Source organism: Silene latifolia, chromosome 10 (genome assembly GCF_048544455.1).
Source record: "Silene latifolia isolate original U9 population chromosome 10, ASM4854445v1, whole genome shotgun sequence".
Taxonomy (NCBI): domain Eukaryota; kingdom Viridiplantae; phylum Streptophyta; class Magnoliopsida; order Caryophyllales; family Caryophyllaceae; genus Silene; species Silene latifolia.
This window is the reverse complement of record NC_133535.1, coordinates 130,444,899-130,467,458: the sequence shown is the minus strand read 5'-3', so window position 1 is coordinate 130,467,458 and position 22,560 is coordinate 130,444,899. Positions and strand designations below refer to the sequence as shown.

At 34.9% G+C, this 22,560-nt stretch overlaps 3 protein-coding genes across 3 annotated transcripts; 2 read left to right on the top strand and 1 right to left on the bottom strand.

Annotated features, from left to right (window-relative positions):
• Positions 1–1,409: 1,409 nt before the first annotated feature.
• On the bottom strand, positions 1,410–4,128 carry LOC141605950 (leucine-rich repeat extensin-like protein 4). The gene has a single exon (XM_074424883.1). The coding sequence runs from the start codon at positions 3,762–3,764 to the stop codon at positions 1,689–1,691; it is 2,076 nt and encodes a 691-aa protein (XP_074280984.1). The 5' UTR covers positions 3,765–4,128; the 3' UTR covers positions 1,410–1,688.
• Positions 4,129–15,553: 11,425 nt separating this feature from the next.
• Positions 15,554–17,208, top strand: LOC141608225 (uncharacterized). Its single transcript, XM_074427588.1, has 4 exons — positions 15,554–15,665; positions 15,849–16,060; positions 16,182–16,233; positions 16,328–17,208. The coding sequence occupies exons 1-4, from the start codon at positions 15,554–15,556 to the stop codon at positions 17,206–17,208; spliced, it is 1,257 nt and encodes a 418-aa protein (XP_074283689.1).
• Positions 17,209–20,494: 3,286 nt separating this feature from the next.
• On the top strand, positions 20,495–21,260 carry LOC141608224 (uncharacterized). Its single transcript, XM_074427587.1, has 2 exons — positions 20,495–20,638; positions 20,733–21,260. The coding sequence occupies exons 1-2, from the start codon at positions 20,495–20,497 to the stop codon at positions 21,258–21,260; spliced, it is 672 nt and encodes a 223-aa protein (XP_074283688.1).
• The last annotated feature ends 1,300 nt before the right edge of the window (positions 21,261–22,560 follow it).

The following is a 22,560-nucleotide window of genomic DNA, read 5'->3' as shown; positions in this document are numbered from 1 at the left end:
AAACAAAAGTGGAAGAACAAACTATTTCAAAAAGGATATAATAATGCACAAAAGTAAACTAATAATTTACCTTTTCTAAGGGCCGGTCATACCAGTTTACCTTTTCTAAGGGCCGGTCATGAGTCATGACACAAAAAAGTACTCTTACAGTTGGGTGTAGTTAAAACAAGGCCTGGTGTGAACATTAATTAACAAATTATGGTTGGATCACGTGAAGCTAATTCAGAGATTACACTATACTTGTACTAATGATATTTAAGGCAACATAAATCCAATTAATTATGCAAAATATAGTTGACTTCCCTAGAATATGGTCAGAGTTTTGTAGATTCATTGTCCCCCTAAAACCCTCAAATCTCTCTTTAATCCCCCACCTGACCACGTCCATCCAAAATTATGGATTACCAAATCATTACCAAATTACTAATATCATGTTAATTTGCTAATGATTCACTTAAATAAGATTAGCAAATCATGACTTCATCAACACTTAGATTAACTGATACAAGGCTATTCTAACTTAATCAGAGGTATTGGTTCGAACCGAAAGAATAATACAATAATGTTAAAATTTATGAGGGTGAGTTTTACCACGCACTCGTCTCAAATCGGATTAAATCAAATGGTGTACACAAAAAATTTGAATAAAAAAAGTGAATTACTCATTTTAATTCTTTCAATTTATAACATTGTAATTTTGCACTAACTTTTAGGTAATTTAAGGTGGGTGTAATATGGTACGTTTCTTACAATTAATGACATGTTCATTGAATCATTCTCATTTCTTTGTCGAGATGAGGTCGCCCAGTGGTACCGAGTTTTGGTATTAATCTCTCACATATAATATGTAGAGTCTATTAAAATGATTGATTCAAAAGGGTAGTAATGAGACTCGACACTACAAATGTGTCCGAAGAAATGGCGGAGGAAGTAGATAAAACCGCGAAAGCTGAAAGCGAGGTGTACTCCGATCTCCAAATCCAGCATTAAATCAAAAGTTGCTAGGGGAATCGGAAATCGATCACCAAATAACTAACCCCATGTGGATTGTCCATCTGGGAAATTGATGTAGGCTCGAGTAGTTTGTACAATGATCACATTGTGGCACCCATTTTTGTGCTAAATTTATGGTTGACATTTCAACATACCAAAAAGATTGCAATTATTTTGGCCAAAGCCAGAGCTATCAATTTCTTACAAAAGCAAGTAATTATTAGCTTTTTCAATTATTGAGTTCGATTTAGTGCAGTCCTAGCCTCGTGAGTTTTAACAATGCTGCATTACATTGTCGAGCTCGACCGACTCAACTAGGTGCTCAAGGATAAAGAAACAAGTAAATATTGCAAGATTATACTATAAACACAAATTCTTGTTTCAGACGGACACTTACTATAAAATGGACAATAAAATCAAAGGAAAAAGGTTATGATTATAAAGATAAAAATAAATTAACAAGCCTACATAGTACAGACGAACAATTTCATAAATTTGCATAACTAAGCCTATACATAGACAATATCTCTGCAAATCCTACTCTAATTTTTATTTATTTTGAATTCTAGAGAAAAAAAGTGACATAATAATTATAATTATGAATGAATTTCTCCTCCTTTCATCTAAATTATTACCATCAATAGTATGATGATGAAATTCAAGATGTTTATAACAATGCATGCAACTCATATGGATCAATTGAAAGGTTGTACTGGTGGTGGTGGTGGTGACGAATAAGGTAACCCAACAAGTGGTGGAAATGGCCTATGATAAACCGGTGTCGGTGGCGGTGGAGAAGAGTATAAATACATTGGTGACGGTGGTGGTGGTGGTGGAGAAGAGTAATAATATATTGGTGGAAGCGAAGGCGAACGTGGGGATAAGTGAGCTGGTGTAGGAAGTGGAGAATGTCCTTCAGATGGTGGTGGAAGTTCTGAAGAAGGTGGTGGGTACAATGATGGTGGTGATGGGTAGAAGGAACCGGGTGGCGGCGGTGGTGGTGAAGCAAATATATATGGAGGTGGTGGCGGTGGAGAGTAGAATGGTGATGGTGGAGAATACACTGATGACGAAGGTGGTGGAGTATAAACTGATGACGAAGGTGGTGATGGTGGAGAATACCCTGGTGACGAAGAAGGTGGTGATGGTGGAGAATATATTGGTGACGAAGAAGGTGGTGGAGAATACCCTGGTGACGAAGAAGGTGGTGATGGTGGAGAATATATTGGTGACGAAGAAGGTGGTGGAGAATACCCTGGTGACGAAGAAGGTGGTGATGGTGGAGAATGCCCTGGTGACAAAGAAGGTGGAGAATACCCTGGTGACGAAGGTGGTGGAGAATATCCTGGTGACGAAGAAGGTGGTGGAGAATATCCTGGTGACGAAGGTGGTGGAGAATCAAATGTAGGTGGATGGACAGGTGAAACCGAAGGTGGAGAATACCCCGGTAGCGAGGGTGGTGGAGGAGAATACATAGAAGGTGGGTAGACAGACGGCGGAGAATAACCCGGTAGAGGAGTTGAAGGACCATAACCAGGACCAAAAGACGGAGGCGGATTAGGCAAAGAAGGCACAAAACGGTTACACCCAAACGCACTACAATCAACCTGTTTAGCCAACAATGCTCGACATTGTCTTGCACTACGCTGCAACGGCCGCTGTGGTATACAATTCCTCCTATCATCAGCAGCAGGAAGCCGTAAACAAACCGGAGCTTCACTCGTAAACAAGTTATACGAGTAAGTAAAGTTTTGCAGATTCGGCAAGCTACATATACTTCCTGGTACTTCACCAGTAAACATATTATGTGCCACATCTAACTGTTCCAAACTCGAAATTTGACCGATTGATAAGGGTAATTCACCCATCAATTTATTAAAACTCACGTCGAAAACCGTTAGGTTCTGTAACTGACCCAAAGCCGTTGGTAAACACGACATAAACCCGTTATTCATAAATAGGATTTCATTCAAATTCGACATGTTTACCAAGCTTTCGGGTATGCACCCGTGAAAGTTATTATTCGCCAAGACAATTACTGACGCAGGCGAGTTCCCGAAGTTTTGGGGAAGCTCGAACCGGAACCGGTTATGGTTAATAAAAATTGCGTCGAGATCTTTATCGAATAATTCTCTAGGAACATTACCCTCGAACTCATTGAACCGAATATCCAAGAACTTTAAACTAGGTAACCCGAGAACCACGTCCGGGAACCGGCCAGCGAACCGGTTGTTACTTATATCTAACTCGAATAATAACCGTAAGTTGGAGAATCTGTGAGGAAGTGTCCCACAAAACCGGTTCGAGTTGATATGAAATAAAGCAAGGTCTCGAAGAAGACCAAGCTCTTCCGGAAGGTAACCCGCAATATCACCATGGTTAAGATCAATACCCGCAACCGTTGTGATGGACGGGTTATCCGGGGCACGTGCACAGTAAACGCCATTGTAGTGACACACGTCCGGTCCGACCCAATTGGCGGTCAGATTTCTTGGGTCGGATAATATGGCTAGTTTCCATGCTTGGAGTGCAATGTAAGCGTCCCGCAGCCTGGAGTTGGCAAACTGAAAGCTCGGTGGGATGGATACTCTTTCGCCACGGTCGCCAAATTCGTCTATGTAGTATAACAGTTGCCTGCGGCGAATGTAGCTCGCTTCAGCATCTGTTAGTCTAGTGGTTTGGACAAAGGTAGCATCCGAAATGGATGAGAAAAAGAATAATAAAAGAGTGAAGTATAAGGAGAAGTGGGGTGTTTGGGTTGTATACTTCATCTCACAAAAGACATGTAAAGAAATTCTTAGTATTTTGTTTTCTTACAAGTTTTTGTTTTTGTTGAATGATAATATTACATATAATTGTCAATGTATGAGACACTGACTCAAGTGTATCAGGTACAATGATGATTATTTTTGTAATTTTTTTTTTTTTTTTTTGATATTTTGTGTTGAAGTAGTCAAAGATAGTTTGAAGTTTGAGATCTAAGAAGAAAAAAAGGGATAGTTTATTAGAAAAGAGTGTGAGGTGAAGGAAGAAGAGGGGGGAAGAATGGGATTTTCTAGGGATTTTGAAGGAAGAAAACAGTTTGTGGATGTGTGAGATCATTTAGTGAAGAGGGAGAAATAGTAGATGCGAGGCCAGCTAACTCACAGCACACCCTAAAGCCCACTTGATTTATTATCTTATTAACTTTAAAAAAAATTGTAGATTTAAATGTAGTGAGGTTTTGTATTTGTTAGTTGTTGAATTTGGTTAAAAATTTGGGTTGTTGTGAGGCTCCACTTGGTGTTTGTAAACGGTAATTTGGTTATTCATGCTACATTGTAGACCTGACAAAAGCAACCTGATTCGAGTGACTCGACTCGAAATCCGAAATAAACTTGAACTACATCACCAGAATATGACCCGAAATCAGAATTGACCTGACCTGGACCGAACTTCACTCGAGCTTTCTTGACCCGTAACTGACCCGATTCGAAAATGACCGATAGGAACCCATCCAACCTGAAAATGACCCGACAAAACATAACTCTAATTATTGAGCCGAAAAGACTTGAAATGACTTTCTTTCTCTTATTCATCGACCCGAAAATGACCCGACCGAAATAACCCGACCCACTTGACTCGAAGCAGACGTGACCAACAAACCCGAAACAGACACAAAACCTGAAATGACCTAACCCAACCCGAATTAACCCGAAATCAATGAGAGGCCCGAAATAACTCGACCCGAATCAGTTCGGATTTCACATTGATTTCGGGTTAATTCGGGTTGGGCATGGTCATTTCAGGTCTATGTCGGGTTTGTTGATCGGGTCTCTTTCAGGCCGGTCAAACGAGTCGGGTTATTTCGGGTCGGGTTATTTTCGGGTCAATGAATAAGAGAGAAAAAGTCATTTCAAGTCTTTTCGTTTCAATTATAGTTATGTTTTGTCAGGTCAGATTCAGGTTTGGCACTAACGCCAAAGCCAGCCCTTCGTCTTTCCTAAAAAGATTTTTAAAGAAAATGCCGAATGCTCATACGGGAAAGTGGACTCCTGGGTCTGGAACGAAGAAAATTTTCTTTTAAATTTAAAATTACCAAGAGCTCGAGCGAAGGGAACTTAGAGGTGAGCTGGTCAAGTGACTGAGTGAGAAAAATAATTTGAAGCTGGCACGGGTTGGTTAAAACACGAAATAAGCGAAAGTTGGATCAAGTGGTGGCGAGAGGCCTGCTTTCTTTTATGAGGCGGGTGAAATGGATGATCGGAATCTATTTCATATGCTATTAAAGTCACCCTCAACTAGAAAGATTTTGCGACTCTTAGAAGGAAATTCCCTTCTTAAAAGATAAGTCCAAAGACAGGAGCGGGAGTTGTGCCCATCCTTAAGCCCTTAAGCGAATTCTGAAACATCACTACTTAAGATTCAATTCAAAGGCGGCTACAGTAAAAAAGAAAGTAAATATCGTAAAGTTAGCCGGTTCGCGACCTCTCTTTTCGTACCGCTAGGGATGCCTCATAGAATCATAGAATAGACTAGACTCGTAACCGAGGGATGCAGAAATTGCTAGAACTGAATGCGGAAAGTATGGAAAAACATCTTGTAACCTTCGCGATGGAAATTCCCTGCCCAAACTCACTATATTTGGATAATCATCCAGACATATTTCTGCCTGCGGTTCGGAGAGGACTCAGCTGTTAGTTAGCCCTTAAATTTAAGAAAACTAGGGATGCCTTTCTTTTTTGATTGGATGATGGAACCTTCCTTCTCGCAGTCAGCCGCGGCCATCTGGTTCACCGGTACTACCAAAAAGTCTCATGCTTACGAAGGCCAAAAGCGAAGGCAGCTCTCTGGGTCTAAAAAAAGGAAAAGGGCTAGAATCTTTCTCTCATTCGGACGGGATTTCTCTCCTCATTATTTTATAAGACTAATTGGTTGAAAAAAGCCCGCTTTTCGGAGAAGGTCCAGGAGATCTTCTTTGCCGAACCCCCGGAAGAAGAAGAATCACGGTCGACTCAACTTGAGCTATCGAGTCAGGGTGCTAGTTTTCTATTTATATATGGCTAGCAAGTGCACCTTATTTCGTATGCTAAGGCAAAAGCAGGGCTGTATTTACATTATAATTTAATTAAAATCTTCTAATCTAAGTCGCACTAGCCTGTACACTCAACCCTTAGCCTTATCTCCTACCTATATTAGAATTCATTCTTTTATATCTTTATCTAAGTCACTGTCTTGTCATCCTTTCTTAGTAGATTCCCCGTTCTTGCAGACCTATACTATAAGTTCAGTCCCCGTTTCAGCAGAAGAATTGGTTTCGGATCGGATCATTTCCGGGCCGGTCGGGTCAATTCGGATTTCGAGTCACATTCAGGTGATGTAGTTCAGGTCAATTTCAGGTCTCGAGTGAGCTTTTTTGGGTCGGGGTCAATTGGGTCGGTTACTTTTGCCAGATCTAGGTCTAATTGCAAGGTCATTTTGGGTTTCGGGGCTGTTTTGATATGTTGGTCGAGTCATTTTCGGGTCAATGAAGAAAGTCATTTCAAGTCTTTTCGTTTCAATTAGAGTTATGTTTTGTCGGGTCATTTTCGGGTTGGGCGGTTTCGAATCGGGTCATTTTAGGGCCGGGTCAGTTACATGTCAAGAAACCTTGGGTCATGTTCGGGCCGGATCGGGTCCATTCGGGCTACGGGTCATATTCAGGTGATGTAGTTCGGGTCTCGGACTAGCCTTTTCGGGCCCGGTTGGTTTTGTCAGGTCTAATACTAACCACTTAAGTCCAGATTTGTGACCGGTAGGTCGTATTGGTTATAATATTTTTTTCGATTGAAAGAAGAGAAACTGAACTGAATAGAATTGAGCTGAAGTGGACTGAACTGAATAAATGGAATTGGCCTGAATTGAATGAAGTTGAAATAATAGCTCATTTGTGAAGAGATGGGATGAACTGAACTGAATTGAGCTGAAATTAACCCAGAAAGATTAGGATTAAAGCAAGTCCAATGGTTTGGCTTAGCGATTTGCTTGCAATTTTAAGAAATTATAAGCTAGTGCCTAAAACATTGGACATATCCATGTAATATATAGCTTAAACCAAATAACTAGTTTTATTAACAATTAGTCTCACTATAGACGGATATATCCGTCTAAAGTGAAAGACGGGTCAAATATGCTTAAAATGGTGACATTTTTGGGCCCCACCATGCAACTTGTTGCTTGTCTTATGCTTAAAGTTGGTGGATATTTGGCCCGTCTATAACTATAGACGGATATCTCCCGTCTATAATGAGAATTTGTGTTTTATTAATTAGCTAGTAGCTTAAATGGTCCTACCACAAAAATACAATCAATAGAAATTAGTTTGATTTATTAACTTGTGAGTTAAGCTAGTTAGAAATAATTAAGCTAAACCATGAAATGAATTGGTAGCTCAAAAATTAATTAGCTTAAAATGTGATATGTAACTAGTTTATTATTGGACTTGCTCTTAGTAGATATTGTGCTTGACCATTGTATCATATGATGGACACAGAGCCTTTTAATGATAGATATATAGTAACCATTTTATGATAAAAAAAAAATTAATCAAAAAATGACCATTATTAATATAAAAAATGGACAATTTTTAACATGTAAAATGAACACTATTGTCATAAAAAAAAAAACACTTTTCTTTCGTCGTGTCTACAATCGTCTTAAGGTATATTTTGCACTCAAAGACGATCTTATTGACTATTGGATTGTAATATTATTGTATGAGTCACTTATATAAGGAGTGTTTATAATCAAACAAGCAAGTCTCTCTTAAGACTAACTTAAGTGTGAAATGAATCTAAAAACTATGTTTTGTTTTACTTCCGACCGACGTAAAAAAGAAGTTGTAGTAACAAAATATTTGACATTAAAGAGAGCAGAATCTTGACTGGGGATGACAATGGGCCGGGTCCACTAAGACCCAAACCCGTGACACAAACGTTGGACCTAGACCCGCCATGGTCTAAAATTGTCAGACCCATACCCAGACCCAATGGGTATGAGTAGGGTCTGGGTCTACCCACGGGTCCAATTTATTTGTAGACATAAAATGAACGAACTGAAACCTCATTTTTTTCCCTTGTAAATGAAAATTTACAACAAATACTGATGACAAATCTAATTCATAAGTTAAATTTACAGCAACTATTGATAACAAATCCAATTCATGGCATAAAACCTAAGCAAATCCTATCAAATACAATAACCAGATTTGCTAAATTGATTAATAAATACAAATGAAAGATCTATATGTAAACCAATCAAGTACGGAACCTAAAGCTAATATTGTTCGAATCTTCGTCGATGAACGCTGGTCGCAGGTCCGGTAGATCTGGTCGCTGCTCTCATAGTCGCCCTCGCTGGTGTTGTGGTTGGTGATTCATGGTTTTATTTAGGAGTGAGGGAGGGAAATAGAAGCTTCATTTATGATTGAAATTGTAAACGGCTAGTTTGTTAGATTAGAAATGAGAAAAGTTAAAAAAAGGTTGATGTGTGAGGACCTTTTTTGTAAACAATTTCCCGAGTTCCGTCCTTAGTTTGGCTAGGGTGAGGAACGTTTCTTTGTAAACAATTTCCCGAGTTCCGTCCTTAGTTTGGCGGACCTTGATATAACTTAATAAAAGGTTACGGTGTTTTCCTTCCAAAAAAAAAAAGGTGTGAGGAGGGATATAACTTACTTTGGTAATTGTTAAATAGTTTTTTTTTTTAAATCTTTTAAATTATACGGGTCTAGGGTTGGGTCCGGGTCTCATAATTAAGACCCATACTCATACCCGATCGATTAGGGTCCGACCCGAAGGGTCTGGGTCAGGTCCCCGACCCACTACCATCCCTAGTCTTGACTCTTGATGAGGCTCTATGTCGGTTCTAGATTTCTAGGTAATAATCTATATATATACATAAAAGAGAGTTTTTTCGAGCGATTCTAGAGCGTCCACATCATCAAAAATTTATTTAGGAAAGTTTCATAAATAATATTTTCCACATAAAAAATAAAATGGAGAATCTTTTAATTATTATAATATCTATGTTTCCTATTTCATATTCATGAGAAGTTTCTAATTTTTAAATAAAAACTTTGACATTTCATTTGACAAAAAAATATCGTTATAAAAATTATGAAGATAATATAATTAGATTCGTGGCAAAAAATGCTTTCATTAGAGTATAGATTTCATATGATTTGTACATATTAAAGATGATGTAATTCCATGTTATATGTCCCACATTGAAAAAAAATGTTAGTGTGTTGATTATAATACGTATAAATTATAGAATTGTCCCACATCGAAAGATTAATATAAGGTGGGTGATTCTATGATTATAAATAGGAGTCATCATTGGAACCTCTATACCAGCCAAAACTTTTTGAGTCTCTTAAGTATTATTTTGGAGAGCTCTTAAGAGTTTATATCATTGTCTTCACAGTATGATATATATATATTTTCTATATTATGTATTATATTCAAGTGATGTTTATAATCTTTATAAAAAAAAACTTATACGTCTCATTTTCCAAAAAAGTATTATAAAAAAAATTATGAAAATTATTTTATAATAGATTCTTGGTAAAAGAAATGCTAGCATTAGTATATAATATCATATTATTTGTATATATTTTTAATTATGATAAAAAAATTAAAAACAAACATATGAATATTAATAAATAGTACTCCCTCCATTCAAGACCAAATACAACATTTTCATTTACACACTTTCCAAAACACAAATTACAACGTAAATATCTTTAAGTTTACATTATAAATAAATTAAAAATTTGTTATTCTCATTGTACTTAGGTGAATCAAATAAAATCACAAATAACCATATTTTGTCTTACATATTGCAAGTAATCATAAAGATTCTATTCGTTCATGAATAGTGTAAAAAAATGAATGTTGTATTTGGTCTTGAATCGAAGGAGTATAGTATTTGCTCATTATTATTAACCCGGTTAGATGTCGAATCATGTGCAAAAAAGTTGGTGTATTTCTAAGTATGTTATTTGTTCCACATTGAAAAATATGTTGGTGTGGTGAATATATTACGTATAAATAATAGAATTGTCCCACATCGAAAGTTTAGCATAAGGTGGGTGATCATATAATTATAAATAGAATGCATCCTTAGAACCTAAATAACAACCCAAAACCTTCTTAGTATCTTAAGCATTGTCTTGGAGAGCTCTTAAGAGTATTTCATTATCTCCACGGTATGATATATATATTTATATTTTTAATACTTAATCCAAGTGATGTTTATAATTTTTATATAAAAACATATACATCTCATTTAGCAAAAAAATAACATAATTTTTTTTTTTGAAAAATTATATAATTAGATATTAAACTGGGTTAGATGTCGAATTAAGTGCGAAAAAGATGGTGTATTTCTAAGTATAATGTTTGTCCCACATTGAAAAATAATGTAGGTGTGGTAAATATACTACATATAAATAGTTGAATTGTCCCACATTAGAAAATTATCAAGAGGTGGGGTATCACATGATTATAAATAGGAGCCATATTTGAAACTTAGGGGTATCAATTCAAAATCTTTTGAATCGCTTAAATATTATCTTAGAGAGTTCTTATAAGAGTTTGTATTAACGACAAACCTTTTTTACAATAATACCATACAAATATTAATCACGTAGATATTTATAAAAGCGATTATATATTACTATATTAGTGATATTATAATGTTTATTTTAAGACAATCGATAGTATAATAACTTTATTTAAGACAAAATCATAATTAAAAAATAAAATGGGCGCTAATAAATATACATAAATTGGTTATTAATGTGTCATATATAATGATAATCTCTGCACTAAAATAGAAAATTTATGAATTATAATACAATCAAGTGTTGCATAAAAAGATCTTGAATCCATAAACAAATCAATAATGAGTTTTTTTTTTACTTTGATAAATAGTAGAATTAAATCTTTTTAACTTTCAAATATAGGTAATTATTATGTCTCATTACATTTGAGTAACTAAAACACATCATAATTTTTAACCATTAATCAAAATCGCACCGGAAAAAGGAAATATTTTGCAATTGTTTATACATTTTATTGCTACCTCAATTACATCTTAAAAGTTATGTTAGGAAAAAAATGTTATTTAAATCATATGATTTGTACATATTTTAATTATGACAAAAAAATGAAAAAAAACGTACGAATATAAATAGATAGCATAGTATTTTCTCATTATTAAATCGGGCTGGATATCGAAATAGATGCAAAAAAGATTGTGTACTTTTTCGTGTGTTATTTGTCCCACATTGTGAATTAATGTAGATGTGATAAATATACTACATATAAATAGTTGAATTGTGCCACATCAGAAAATTATCATAAGGTGGGGTGATCCGAAAAATTAATTTTGGAAAGTATTATGATTAATATATTTTGATGTAAAAAATAAAGTGGAAAATCTTTTAATTATTATAATATTATTTCCTATATTATATTCAAGTGATGTTTCTAATTTTTATATAAAGACTTTACATTTCATTTGGCAAAAAAATATCATGAAGAAAATTATGAAAATAACATAATTTGATTCGTGGTAAAAATGTTATCATTAACGTATAGATTTCATATAATTTGTACATATATATAAAATTGTGTACTTCTTAGTATGTTATATGTCCACATTGAAAAATAATGTGGGATTATATAAAAATAATAGAATTGTCCCATATCGAAAGATTAACATAAGATGTGGTGGTCTTATGATTATAAATATGAGGCATCATTGGAACTTAATATCAACCCAAGAACTTTTACGTTTCTTAAATAAAATGTTTTTGACTTTTGATCATATCTAAATAAATGATTAGACATAAGATGTAAATATTAAGACCTTATAACCAATTTTTTGTTACTAAGTTAATTACCCCGTTGCAACGCACGGGCATCCAAACTAGTATAAAATAATTTTGGTGTGGAACTTTACATTCCTCGGGGAGCTAGGGTCATCCGTGAAAGACTCCTAGTCCCGTGAAAGTAACGACAACCATAACCCAAAATGTCATCGACAAAGGTTAAAGAAAGGCTAAAATCCAAAGCTATAGCATATTGCATATGCATGGTATAATACCCGAGCAATTCGAGCATAATTTTCATAAATCATTTCAATCTTTATGAGAAGCTTTGTGTTGGCTTTTTCTGGTATGCATTCAAGTCGCATTTAATCTATGATAGTAATGAGAACCAGCATATCATGCAAGTATCAATTTTTCGATGTGGGACATCGCGACAACTTACAAATTACAATATTATCCGGATGTGACGAGAAATTGTGCTGCGGTGGTCCTATGGTGTTTATAACACTCTGCTGTCGACCATAACTCAATATAATTACTCCATCAATTATGAATTTATGATAGTTAGTTATAGGTAAAGGTTTGAGCCAGATGAAGCAATGTCGAAGGCCTCGTATGTTTTTGATGGAAATTTTGCATGTGGAATGTTGGACATTGTTTGGGTACGGATACTATTTTACTAGAACTTTTGATAATTGGGCCGTTATTAGGTTCCTTTTTAAAATGGATGTTAGAGCATCCGTAAACAGGGGCGGACCCACACTAAGCTGACCTGTAGCAAATGCTACACCAAAAAAAAAAAAAAAAAAACCTTAAGAAATAATTAAATGCTACACCATATTCCTAGATTTCTCCGTATCTTTTTCTATTCTCCTTCCCAAAGTAGTAAAACAATTCCTAAATTATTTACCCATATTCCTAAAAATTTGGTTGATGAATACATTTACTGCGTTGATTTCTCACATGTATCAAAATCTAATCTCTACAACTTCCTTTTTGAAATTTAATTATCAAATGAAGAATATAATTGCAATCTCACTTTTAATTGCTGTAAAACATTCATATCTTTTCAATCATACTCTCAAAATTCTTAATTTCAAACTCTTCACATACAAATCAGTATGGCGGATGTTCCGACTCCGAGCGTCACCGAGCACCGCTTCATCGACGCCCGACTCGCCGTCGACAATCGAGCCACGCCGCGATCGCCCCACCACCACAAATCCGACAGGTAATTTCAATTTGTACCTCTTATTCGCCGTCTTTAGCAATTCGATTTCATTTGTACTGAGTGAAGAATGAAGAAATTGATTGTTGATTTACAGTGACACAATGTAGACATGTTGTAATGGGTTAATTAAAACGATGGTTAAATTTTGCAATTTAAGTAATCGATTAATTGCTGAAAATTTTAGTGACAAATTGCAATTGTTGTGATTTGGGTATAAACCTGGTTATCGAAATTTTACCAAATCTTTGGGAGTTTGGAGACAATCAACAACTTTTGAAAAGAATATTTGACCAGATTCCGAATTAAGGCAGCCTGTTACTTGGAAGATGAGTTGTTTGATTGTCTTCAAAGAGCATGGTGGCAATCAACGAATCTTGCCTAGTCAGGGGCGGACCCACACTAAGCTGACCTGTAGCAAATGCTACACCAAAAAAAAAAACCTTAAGAAATAATTAAATGCTACACCATATTCCTAGATTTCTCCGTTTCTTTTTCTATTCTCCTTCCCAAAGTAGTAAAACAATTCCTAAATTATCTACCCATATTCCTAAAAATCTGGTTGATGAATACATTTACTGCGTTGACTTCTCACATGTATCAAAATCTAATCTCTACAACTTCCTTTTTGAAATTTAATTATCAAATGAAGAATATAATTGCAATCTCACTTTTAATTGCTGTAAAACATTCATATCTTTTCAATCATACTCTCAAAATTCTTAATTTCAAACTCTTCACATACAAATCAGTATGGCGGATGTTCCGACTCCGAGCGTCACTGGAGCACCGCTTCATCAGACGCCTGACTCGTCGTCGACAATCGAGCCACATCCGCATCGCCCCACCACCACAAATCCGACAGGTAATTTCAATTTGTACCTCTTATTCGCCGTCTTTAGCAATTCGATTTCATTTGTACTGAGTGAAGAATGAAGAAATTGATTGTTGATTTACAGTGACACAATGTAGACATGTTGTAATGGGTTAATTAAAATGATGGTTAAATTTTTCAATTTAAGTAATCGATTAATTGCTGAAAATTTTAGTGACAAATTGCAATTGTTGTGATTTGGGTATAAACCTGGTTATCGAAATTTTACCAAATCTTTGGGAGTTTGGAGACAATCAAACAACTTTTGAAAAGAATATTTGGCCAGATTCCGAATTAAGGCAGCCTGTTACTTGGAAGATGAGTTGTTTGATTGTCTTCAAAGAGCATGGTGGCAATCAACGAATCTTGCCTAGTCAGGGGCGGACCCACACTAAGCTGACCTGTAGCAAATGCTACACCAAAAAAAAAACCTTTAGAAATAATTAAATGCTACACCATATTCCTAGATTTCTCCGTATCTTTTTCTATTCTCCTTCCCAAAGTAATAAAACAATTCCTAAATTATCTACCCATATTCCTAAAAATCTGGTTGATGAATACATTTACTGCGTTGACTTCTCACATGTATCAAAATCTAATCTCTACAACTTCCTTTTTGAAATTTAATTATCAAATGAAGAATATAATTGCAATCTCACTTTTAATTGCTGTAAAACATTCATATCTTTTCAATCATACTCTCAAAATTCTTAATTTCAAACTCTTCACATACAAATCAGTATGGCGGATGTTCCGACTCCGAGCGTCGCTGGAGCACCGCTTCATCAGACGCCTGCCTCGCCGTCGACAATCGAGCCACAGCCGCATCGCTCCACCACCACAAATCCGACAGGTAATTTCAATTTGTACCTCTTATTCGCCGCCTTTAGCAATTCGATTTCATTTGTACTGAGTGAAGAATGAAGAAATTGATTGTTGATTTACAGTGACACAATGTAGACATGTTGTAATGGGTTAATTAAAATGATGGTTAAATTTTGCAATTTAAGTAATCGATTAATTGCTGAAAATTTTAGTGACAAATTGCAATTGTTGTGATTTGGGTATAAACCTGGTTATCGAAATTTTACCAAATCTTTGGGAGTTTGGAGACAATCAAACAACTTTTGAAAAGAATATTTGGCCAGATTCCGAATTAAGGCAGCCTGTTACTTGGAAGATGAGTTGTTTGATTGTCTTCAAAGAGCATGGTGGCAATCAACGAATCTTGCCTAGTCAAAAGCGAGACCCACACTGTCGACTGTAGCAAATGCTACACCAAAAAAAAAAAACCTTAAGAAATATATAAATGCTACACCATATTCCTAGATTTCTCCGTATCTTTTTCTATTCTCCTTCCCAAAGTAGTAAAACAATTCCTAAATTATCTACCCATATTCCTAAAACTCTGGTTGATGAATACATTTACTGCGTTGATTTCTCACATGTATCAAAATCTAATCTCTACAACTTCCTTTTTGAAATTTAATTATCAAATGAAGAATATAATTGCAATCTCACTTTTAATTGCTGTAAAACATTCATATCTTTTCAATCATACTCTCAAAATTCTTAATTTCAAACTCTTCACATACAAATCAGTATGGCGGATGTTCCGACTCCGAGCGTCACTGGAGCACCGCTTCATCAGACGCCTGACTCGCCGTCGACAATCGAGCCACACAACGATCGCCCCACCACCACAAATCCGACAGGTAATTTCAATTTGTACCTCTTATTCGCCGTCTTTAGCAATTCGATTTCATTTGTACTGAGTGAAGAATGAAGAAATTGATTGTTGATTTACAGTGACACAATGTAGACATGTTGTAATGGGTTAATTAAAATGATGGTTAAATTTTGCAATTTAAGTAATTGATTAATTGCTGAATTTTTAGTGACAAATTGCAATTGTTGTGATTTGGGTATAAACCTGGTTATCGAAATTTTACCAAATCTTTGGGAGTTTGGAGACAATCAAACAACTTTTGAAAAGAATATTTGGCCAGATTCCGAATTAAGGCAGCCTGTTACTTGGAAGATGAGTTGTTTGGTTGTCTTCAAAGAGCATGGTGGCAATCAACGAATCTTGCCTAGTGGAAGTAGACAAGTAGTCAAGTAGATTTGTATAATATTGCTTAATTAATTCAATTACTTGTGCACTTGTTTTAGAATCTTGCGACAAAGCTAATGTACTTAAGTGCTTTGGTGAATTTGTTTGTTTTTCATAGTTGTACATTCAGAGTTTCAGTCGACTAATTGCACATTATTTTGCATATGACTGTAGATTCTAAATAAAAAAGAACAAGAAATGGAGTAATTACAAGTTTTTTCCCGAAAAAGGTTTCCAAATCAAACAAAGAATCAACTCAATCAGGTGGGCCGAGTTCTTTGCCACTTAATGTTGATTCTGAAGATGGTGAAACTCACGAGAGAGGTAATTCAAACCCGACATCACAACCTTCTATTGTATTAAGATTAAGTGAAACTGAGATTGCGTCTCTTCCACATGATCCGGGATTGAGGAAAAGAATATCAGATTATCATCCTAATGATAAGGAAATAGTCCAAAGGGAATATATTCGCAGAGGTCCTTGTCAACCTAAAGATTATGATTTTCCTCAAAAACTTATGAGCAAGTCAGAACGAAAGTTTAAGGCTGAGTGGTTTAAAAACTTTGAGTCTTGGCTCGAATATAGTCAAGCGAAAGATGTTGCCTTTTGTTTTGTTTGTTATCTTTTCAAAAAGGATAATGCGGTAGGAGGTGATGCCTTTGTTAGTAATGGGTTTAAAACTTGGAGTAGAACTGATGCCTTTAATAACCATGTTGGTAATCACAAGAGCACCCACAATAATGCTATGAGAGATCTTGATAATTTCATGAAGCAAAAATATTCCATAGTATCAAGATTTGAAAATCATTCTACCGCAACTAAAAGTGCATACCTTACTCGTTTAGAAGCTTCTATTAAAACTACAAGGTTTCTTTTACTACAAGGATTGTCATTTCGTGGTCATGATGAAAAAGAGACTTCATTGAATAGGGGAAATTTTATTGAGCTTTTGAAACTTCTTGCACAACATGATCAAAATATAGCAAAAGTTGTCTTAGAAAATGCTCCTAAAAATTGCATATTGACATCTTCTAAAATTCAAAAACAAATTGTTAATGCTTGTGCAATGGAGACAACTATGAAGATTGTGAAAGAACTTGATGGTGATTTTTTTGGTATTCTTGCTGATGAGTCGGTGATATAGCGATAAAGAACAAATGGCTCTTTGTTTAAGATTCGTTGATAAAAAAGGACAGGTGAAAGAGAGGTTTTTTGGTATTGTGCACGTAGGTGACACTACGTCCTTAACATTGAAAGAAGCTATTTATCAGTTACTTAAGAAATATTCTCTAACTTTTTCAAAAGTTCGGGGTCAAGGTTATGACGGTGCTAGTAATATGCAAGGTTCAACTAATGGGCTCAAAACTTTAATTTTGAATGAATCTCCAAGTGCGTACTTTGTTCATTGTTTTGCTCATCAACTCCAATTAATACTTGTTGCTGTTGCTAAAAAGAATTATGATTGTAGCTGGTTGTTTGAAACACTTGCAAATTTGTTGAATTTGGTTGGAAGTTCACCCAAGCGAAAATAAATTCTTAAAGAAAGACAAGCTGAACATGTGTTGAAAGAAATTGAGATAGGTGAAATTGAATTAGGAAGTGGTTTGAATTAAGAGCTGGGCTTGAGCAGACCAGGTGATACTCGATGGCATTCTCATTTTAAAACTATCTTACGTGTGCTTACTATGTACTCTTCCATCCTTGATGCGATTGATACAATTGGAGAGATTTCTAGTGGGGCGGACACTATAAAGGCAGAGTCCATTTCTTATGCTTTGAGGACGTTTGATTTCGTATTTGTTACTCAATTAATGGTGACTATTTTTGGGGTAACAAATGAATTAAACCTTGCATTGCAAAAAAAAAAAGAGCAAGATATTGTGAATGCGGTAAAGCTTGTGGATGTGACAAAAAACTCATTGTAGAGGATAAGAGATGATGGATGGGATGCTCACATGGAAAAGGTTAGTGCATTTTGCTTTAAGCATGGCATTGATATTCCTAATATGAATGATTTGTATGTTATTCCAGGAAGACATAGACGCGGTCGACGAGAAGTAGATAATCTTAAACATTTTCGAGCTGAGGTTTTCATGAGCGTTATTGATCAAATTTTGTCAGAGTTTAACGATCGATTTAACGAGAAAAGTAAAGAACTCTTGGTATGTATGTCTTACTTTAATCCTCAAAATCGATTTGCTTCTTTTGATATGAAGAAGCTCCGTCAACTTGCTGAGTTCTATCCTTCTGAATTTTCCCGTAAAGATTTGTTGTATTTTGAATATCAACTTGATACCTTCAAGTATGATGTTCAAAATGATGATAGATTTTGGAATCTCAAAACTCTTTACGAACTTTCCATGAAACTTGTTGAAACAATGAAACATTTGACTCATTCAAAGGTTTACATGCTTCTAAAGCTTGTGTTGGTTTTTCCGGTGGCAACCGCGACGGTGGAAAGAGCATTTTCAACTATGTCATTTATCAAAAACAGATTGCGTAATAGCATGGGCGATGAATACCTGAATGATTGTTTGGTTACATTTCTAGAACGTGATGTATTCATGAATGTGACCGATGATGAAACTGTAAAACAATTTTTAGATATGCGAACTCGTCTAATAGTGTAGTAATATTTTAATTTTCCTTGTAATTTACATTTTTTTTAATATTATCAATGTTAGAATTTTGCTACACCAAATTAAAAATCCTGGGTTCGCCCCTGTGCCTAGTGGAAGTAGACAAGTAGATTTGTATAATATTGCTTAATTAATTCAATTACTTGTGCACTTGTTTTAGAATCTTGCGACAAAGCTAATGTACTTAAGTGCTTTGGTGAATTTGTTTGTTTTTCATAGTTAAACATTCAGAGTTTCAGTCGATTAATTGCACATTATTTTGCATATGACTGTAGATTCTAAATAAAAAAGAACAAGAAATGGAGTAATTACAAGTTTTTTCCCGAAAAAGGTTTCCAAATCAAACGAAGAATCAACTCAATCAAGTGGGCCGAGTTCTTTGCCACTTAATGTTAATTCTGAAGATGGTGAAACTCACGAGAGAGGTAATTCAAACCCGACATCACAACCTTCTATTGTATTAAGATTAAGTGAAACAGAGATTGCGTCTCTTCCACATGATCCGGGATTGAGGAAAAGAATATCAGATTATCATCCTAATGATAAGGAAATAGTCCAAAGGGAATATATTCGCAGAGGTCCTTATCAACCTAAAGATTATGATTTTCCTCAAAAACTTATGAGCAAGTCAGAACGGAAGTTTAAGGCTGAGTGGTTTAAAAACTTTGAGTCTTGGCTCGAATATAGTCAAGCGAAAGATGCTGCCTTTTGTTTTGTTTGTTATCTTTTCAAAAAGGATAATGCGGTAGGAGGTGATGCCTTTGTTAGTAATGGGTTTAAAACTTGGAGTAGAACTGATGCCTTTAATAACCATGTTGGTAATCACAAGAGCACCCACAATAATGCTATGAGAGATCTTGATAATTTCAAGAAGCAAAAATATTCCATAGTATCAAGATTTGAAAATCATTCTACCGCGACTAAAAGTGCATACCTTACTCGTTTAGAAGCTTCTATTAAAACTACAAGGTTTCTTTTACTACAAGGATTGTCATTTCGTGGTCATGATGAAAAAGAGACTTCATTGAATAGGGGAAATTTCATTGAGCTTTTGAAACTTCTTGCACAACATGATCAAAATATAGCAAAAGTTGTCTTAGAAAATGCTCCTAAAAATTGCATATTGACATCTTCTAAAATTCAAAAACAAATTGTTAATGCTTGTGCAATGGAGACAACTATGAAGATTGTGAAAGAACTTGATGGTGATTTTTTTGGTATTCTTGTTTGATGAGTCGTGGTGATATAGGCGATAAAGAACAAATGGCTCTTTGTTTAAGATTCGTTGATAAAAAAGGACAGGTGAAAGAGAGGTTTTTTGGTATTGTGCACGTAGGTGACACTACGTCCTTAACATTGAAAGAAGCTATTTATCAGTTACTTAAGAAATATTCTCTAACTTTTTCAAAAGTTCGGGGTCAAGGTTATGATGGTGCTAGTAATATCTAAGGTTCAACTAATGGGCTCAAAACTTTAATTTTGAATGAATCTCCAAGTGCGTACTTTGTTCATTGTTTTGCTCATCAACTCCAATTAATACTTGTTGCTGTTGCTAAAAAGAATTATGATTGTAGCTGGTTGTTTGAAACACTTGCAAATTTGTTGAATTTGGTTAGAAGTTCACCCAAGCGAAAATAAATTCTTAAAGAAAGACAAGCTGAACATGTGTTGAAAGAAATTGAGATAGGTGAAATTGAATCAGGAAGTGGTTTGAATCAAGAGCTGGGCTTGAGCAGACCAGGTGATAGTCGATGACATTCTCATTTTAAAACTATCTTACGTGTGCTTACTATGTACTCTTCCATCCTTGATGCGATTGATACAATTGGAGAGATTTCTAGTGAGGCAGACATTGTAAAGGCAGAGTCCATTTCTTATGCTTTGAGGACGTTTGATTTCGTATTTGTTACTCAATTAATGGTGACTATTTTTGGGGTAACAAATGAATTAAACCTTGCATTGCAAAAAAAAAGAGCAAGATATTGTGAATGCGGTAAAGCTTGTGGATGTGACAAAAAACTCATTGCAGAGGATAAGAGATGATGGATGGGATGCTCACATGGAAAAGGTTAGTGCATTTTGCTTTAAGCATGGCATTGATATTCCTAATATGAATGATTTGTATGTTATTCCAGGAAGACATAGACGTGGTCGACGAGAAGTAGATAATCTTAAACATTTTCGAGCTGAGGTTTTCATGAGCGTTATTGATCAAATTTTGTCAGAGTTTAACGATCGATTTAACGAGAAAAGTAAAGAACTCTTGGTATGTATGTCTTGCTTTAATCCTCAAAATCGATTTGCTTCTTTTGATACGAAGAAGCTCCGCCAACTTGCTGAGTTCTATCCTTCTGAATTTTCCCGTAAAGATTTGTTGTATTTTGAATATCAACTTGATACTTTCAAGTATGATGTTCAAACTGATGATAGATTTTGGAATCTCAAAACTCTTAACGAACTTTCCATGAAACTTGTTGAAACAATGAAACATTTGACTCATTCAAAGGTTTACATGCTTCTAAAGCTTGTGTTGGTTCTTCCGGTGGCAACGCAATGACGGTGGAAAGAGCATTTTCAGCTATGTCATTTATCAAAAACAGATTGCGTAATAGCATGGGCGATGAATACCTGAATGATTGTTTGGTTACATTTCTAGAACGTGATGTATTCATGAATGTGACCGATGATGAAATTGTAAAACAATTTTTAGATATGCGAACTCGTCGAATAGTGTAGTAATATTTTAATTTTTCTTTTAATTGACATTTTTTTTAATATTATCAATGTTAGAATTTTGCTACACCAAATTAAAAATCCTGGGTTCGCCCCTGTCCGTAAAGGTGATGACTCCCCATATTTTCTCCTTTCTTTTCTTATTCGTTCACCTCATTTTTCACTAACTTTTTCAATACCTTCCTCATTTCATAATTACATCGTTGCAACAATGAGTTTTCCCAACAATATTTATATTTAATAATGAACCTAGATGATTAAAATTTGTAAATAAATTGATTATTATGATTTTAATAAACAATTTTAATTAGTTAATTATATTGATAATTAATTTATTATTGTTAAATGTTTTTATATATTTTTAAGTAATTGAGTTAATAAGTTGATTAATTCCGAAAATAAGACAAGAAAGATAATTTTTTAAACTTGAAACTAAACACGAGAAAGATAAAACAACCACGCTAAATAGATTTGGAGTTACAAACACGGTGTTGATTAAGTGAGTCGTTTTTTCAATTGTTTAATGATCTCCTACAATGTTGCCATATGTGTTGTACCAAGTTTTGCCTAATTAATCTAGGAAAATAAGATAGAGACACCCGGTGTTACTCACTTTTAGTAACACCGGGGACGTTTTAGTAAATTATCAACAATTTTCACTTTACCCCTTTATTTTTTGAATTTCAAATTGTTTTATTAGAAAAGGGTAATATGGGAAATATAATTTTTGTGATCAAATAATTAATGAAATTGATTGGAGGAAATTAGATTTAGCTAATTCGATCGTGGAAAGATCCTTGTCAATTTCATTTAATGGATGAAAAAATGAAAAATCTTGGAGAAATGATTTACAGGCTTCATTTTAAAGACAACGTAGTTCAATTTTTTATGCAAAAATACACCGATTTACGAAAAATTGTTCTACTAAACAAGGCCATGAGCAAAAGAGAGCCATCAATTAGCCAACCATGGTTGTACTTCCTGTAGAAGTTGAGGAATGAGGAGGGTATGTCCTCTATTGTTGGCATTGTGGCTGGAAAATAATGGAACTCCAGATTTAATTTAAGCCAAATTTCATTAATACCCTTGCTAATTTTGGCGCAATTGTGAAATATAAAATTTGT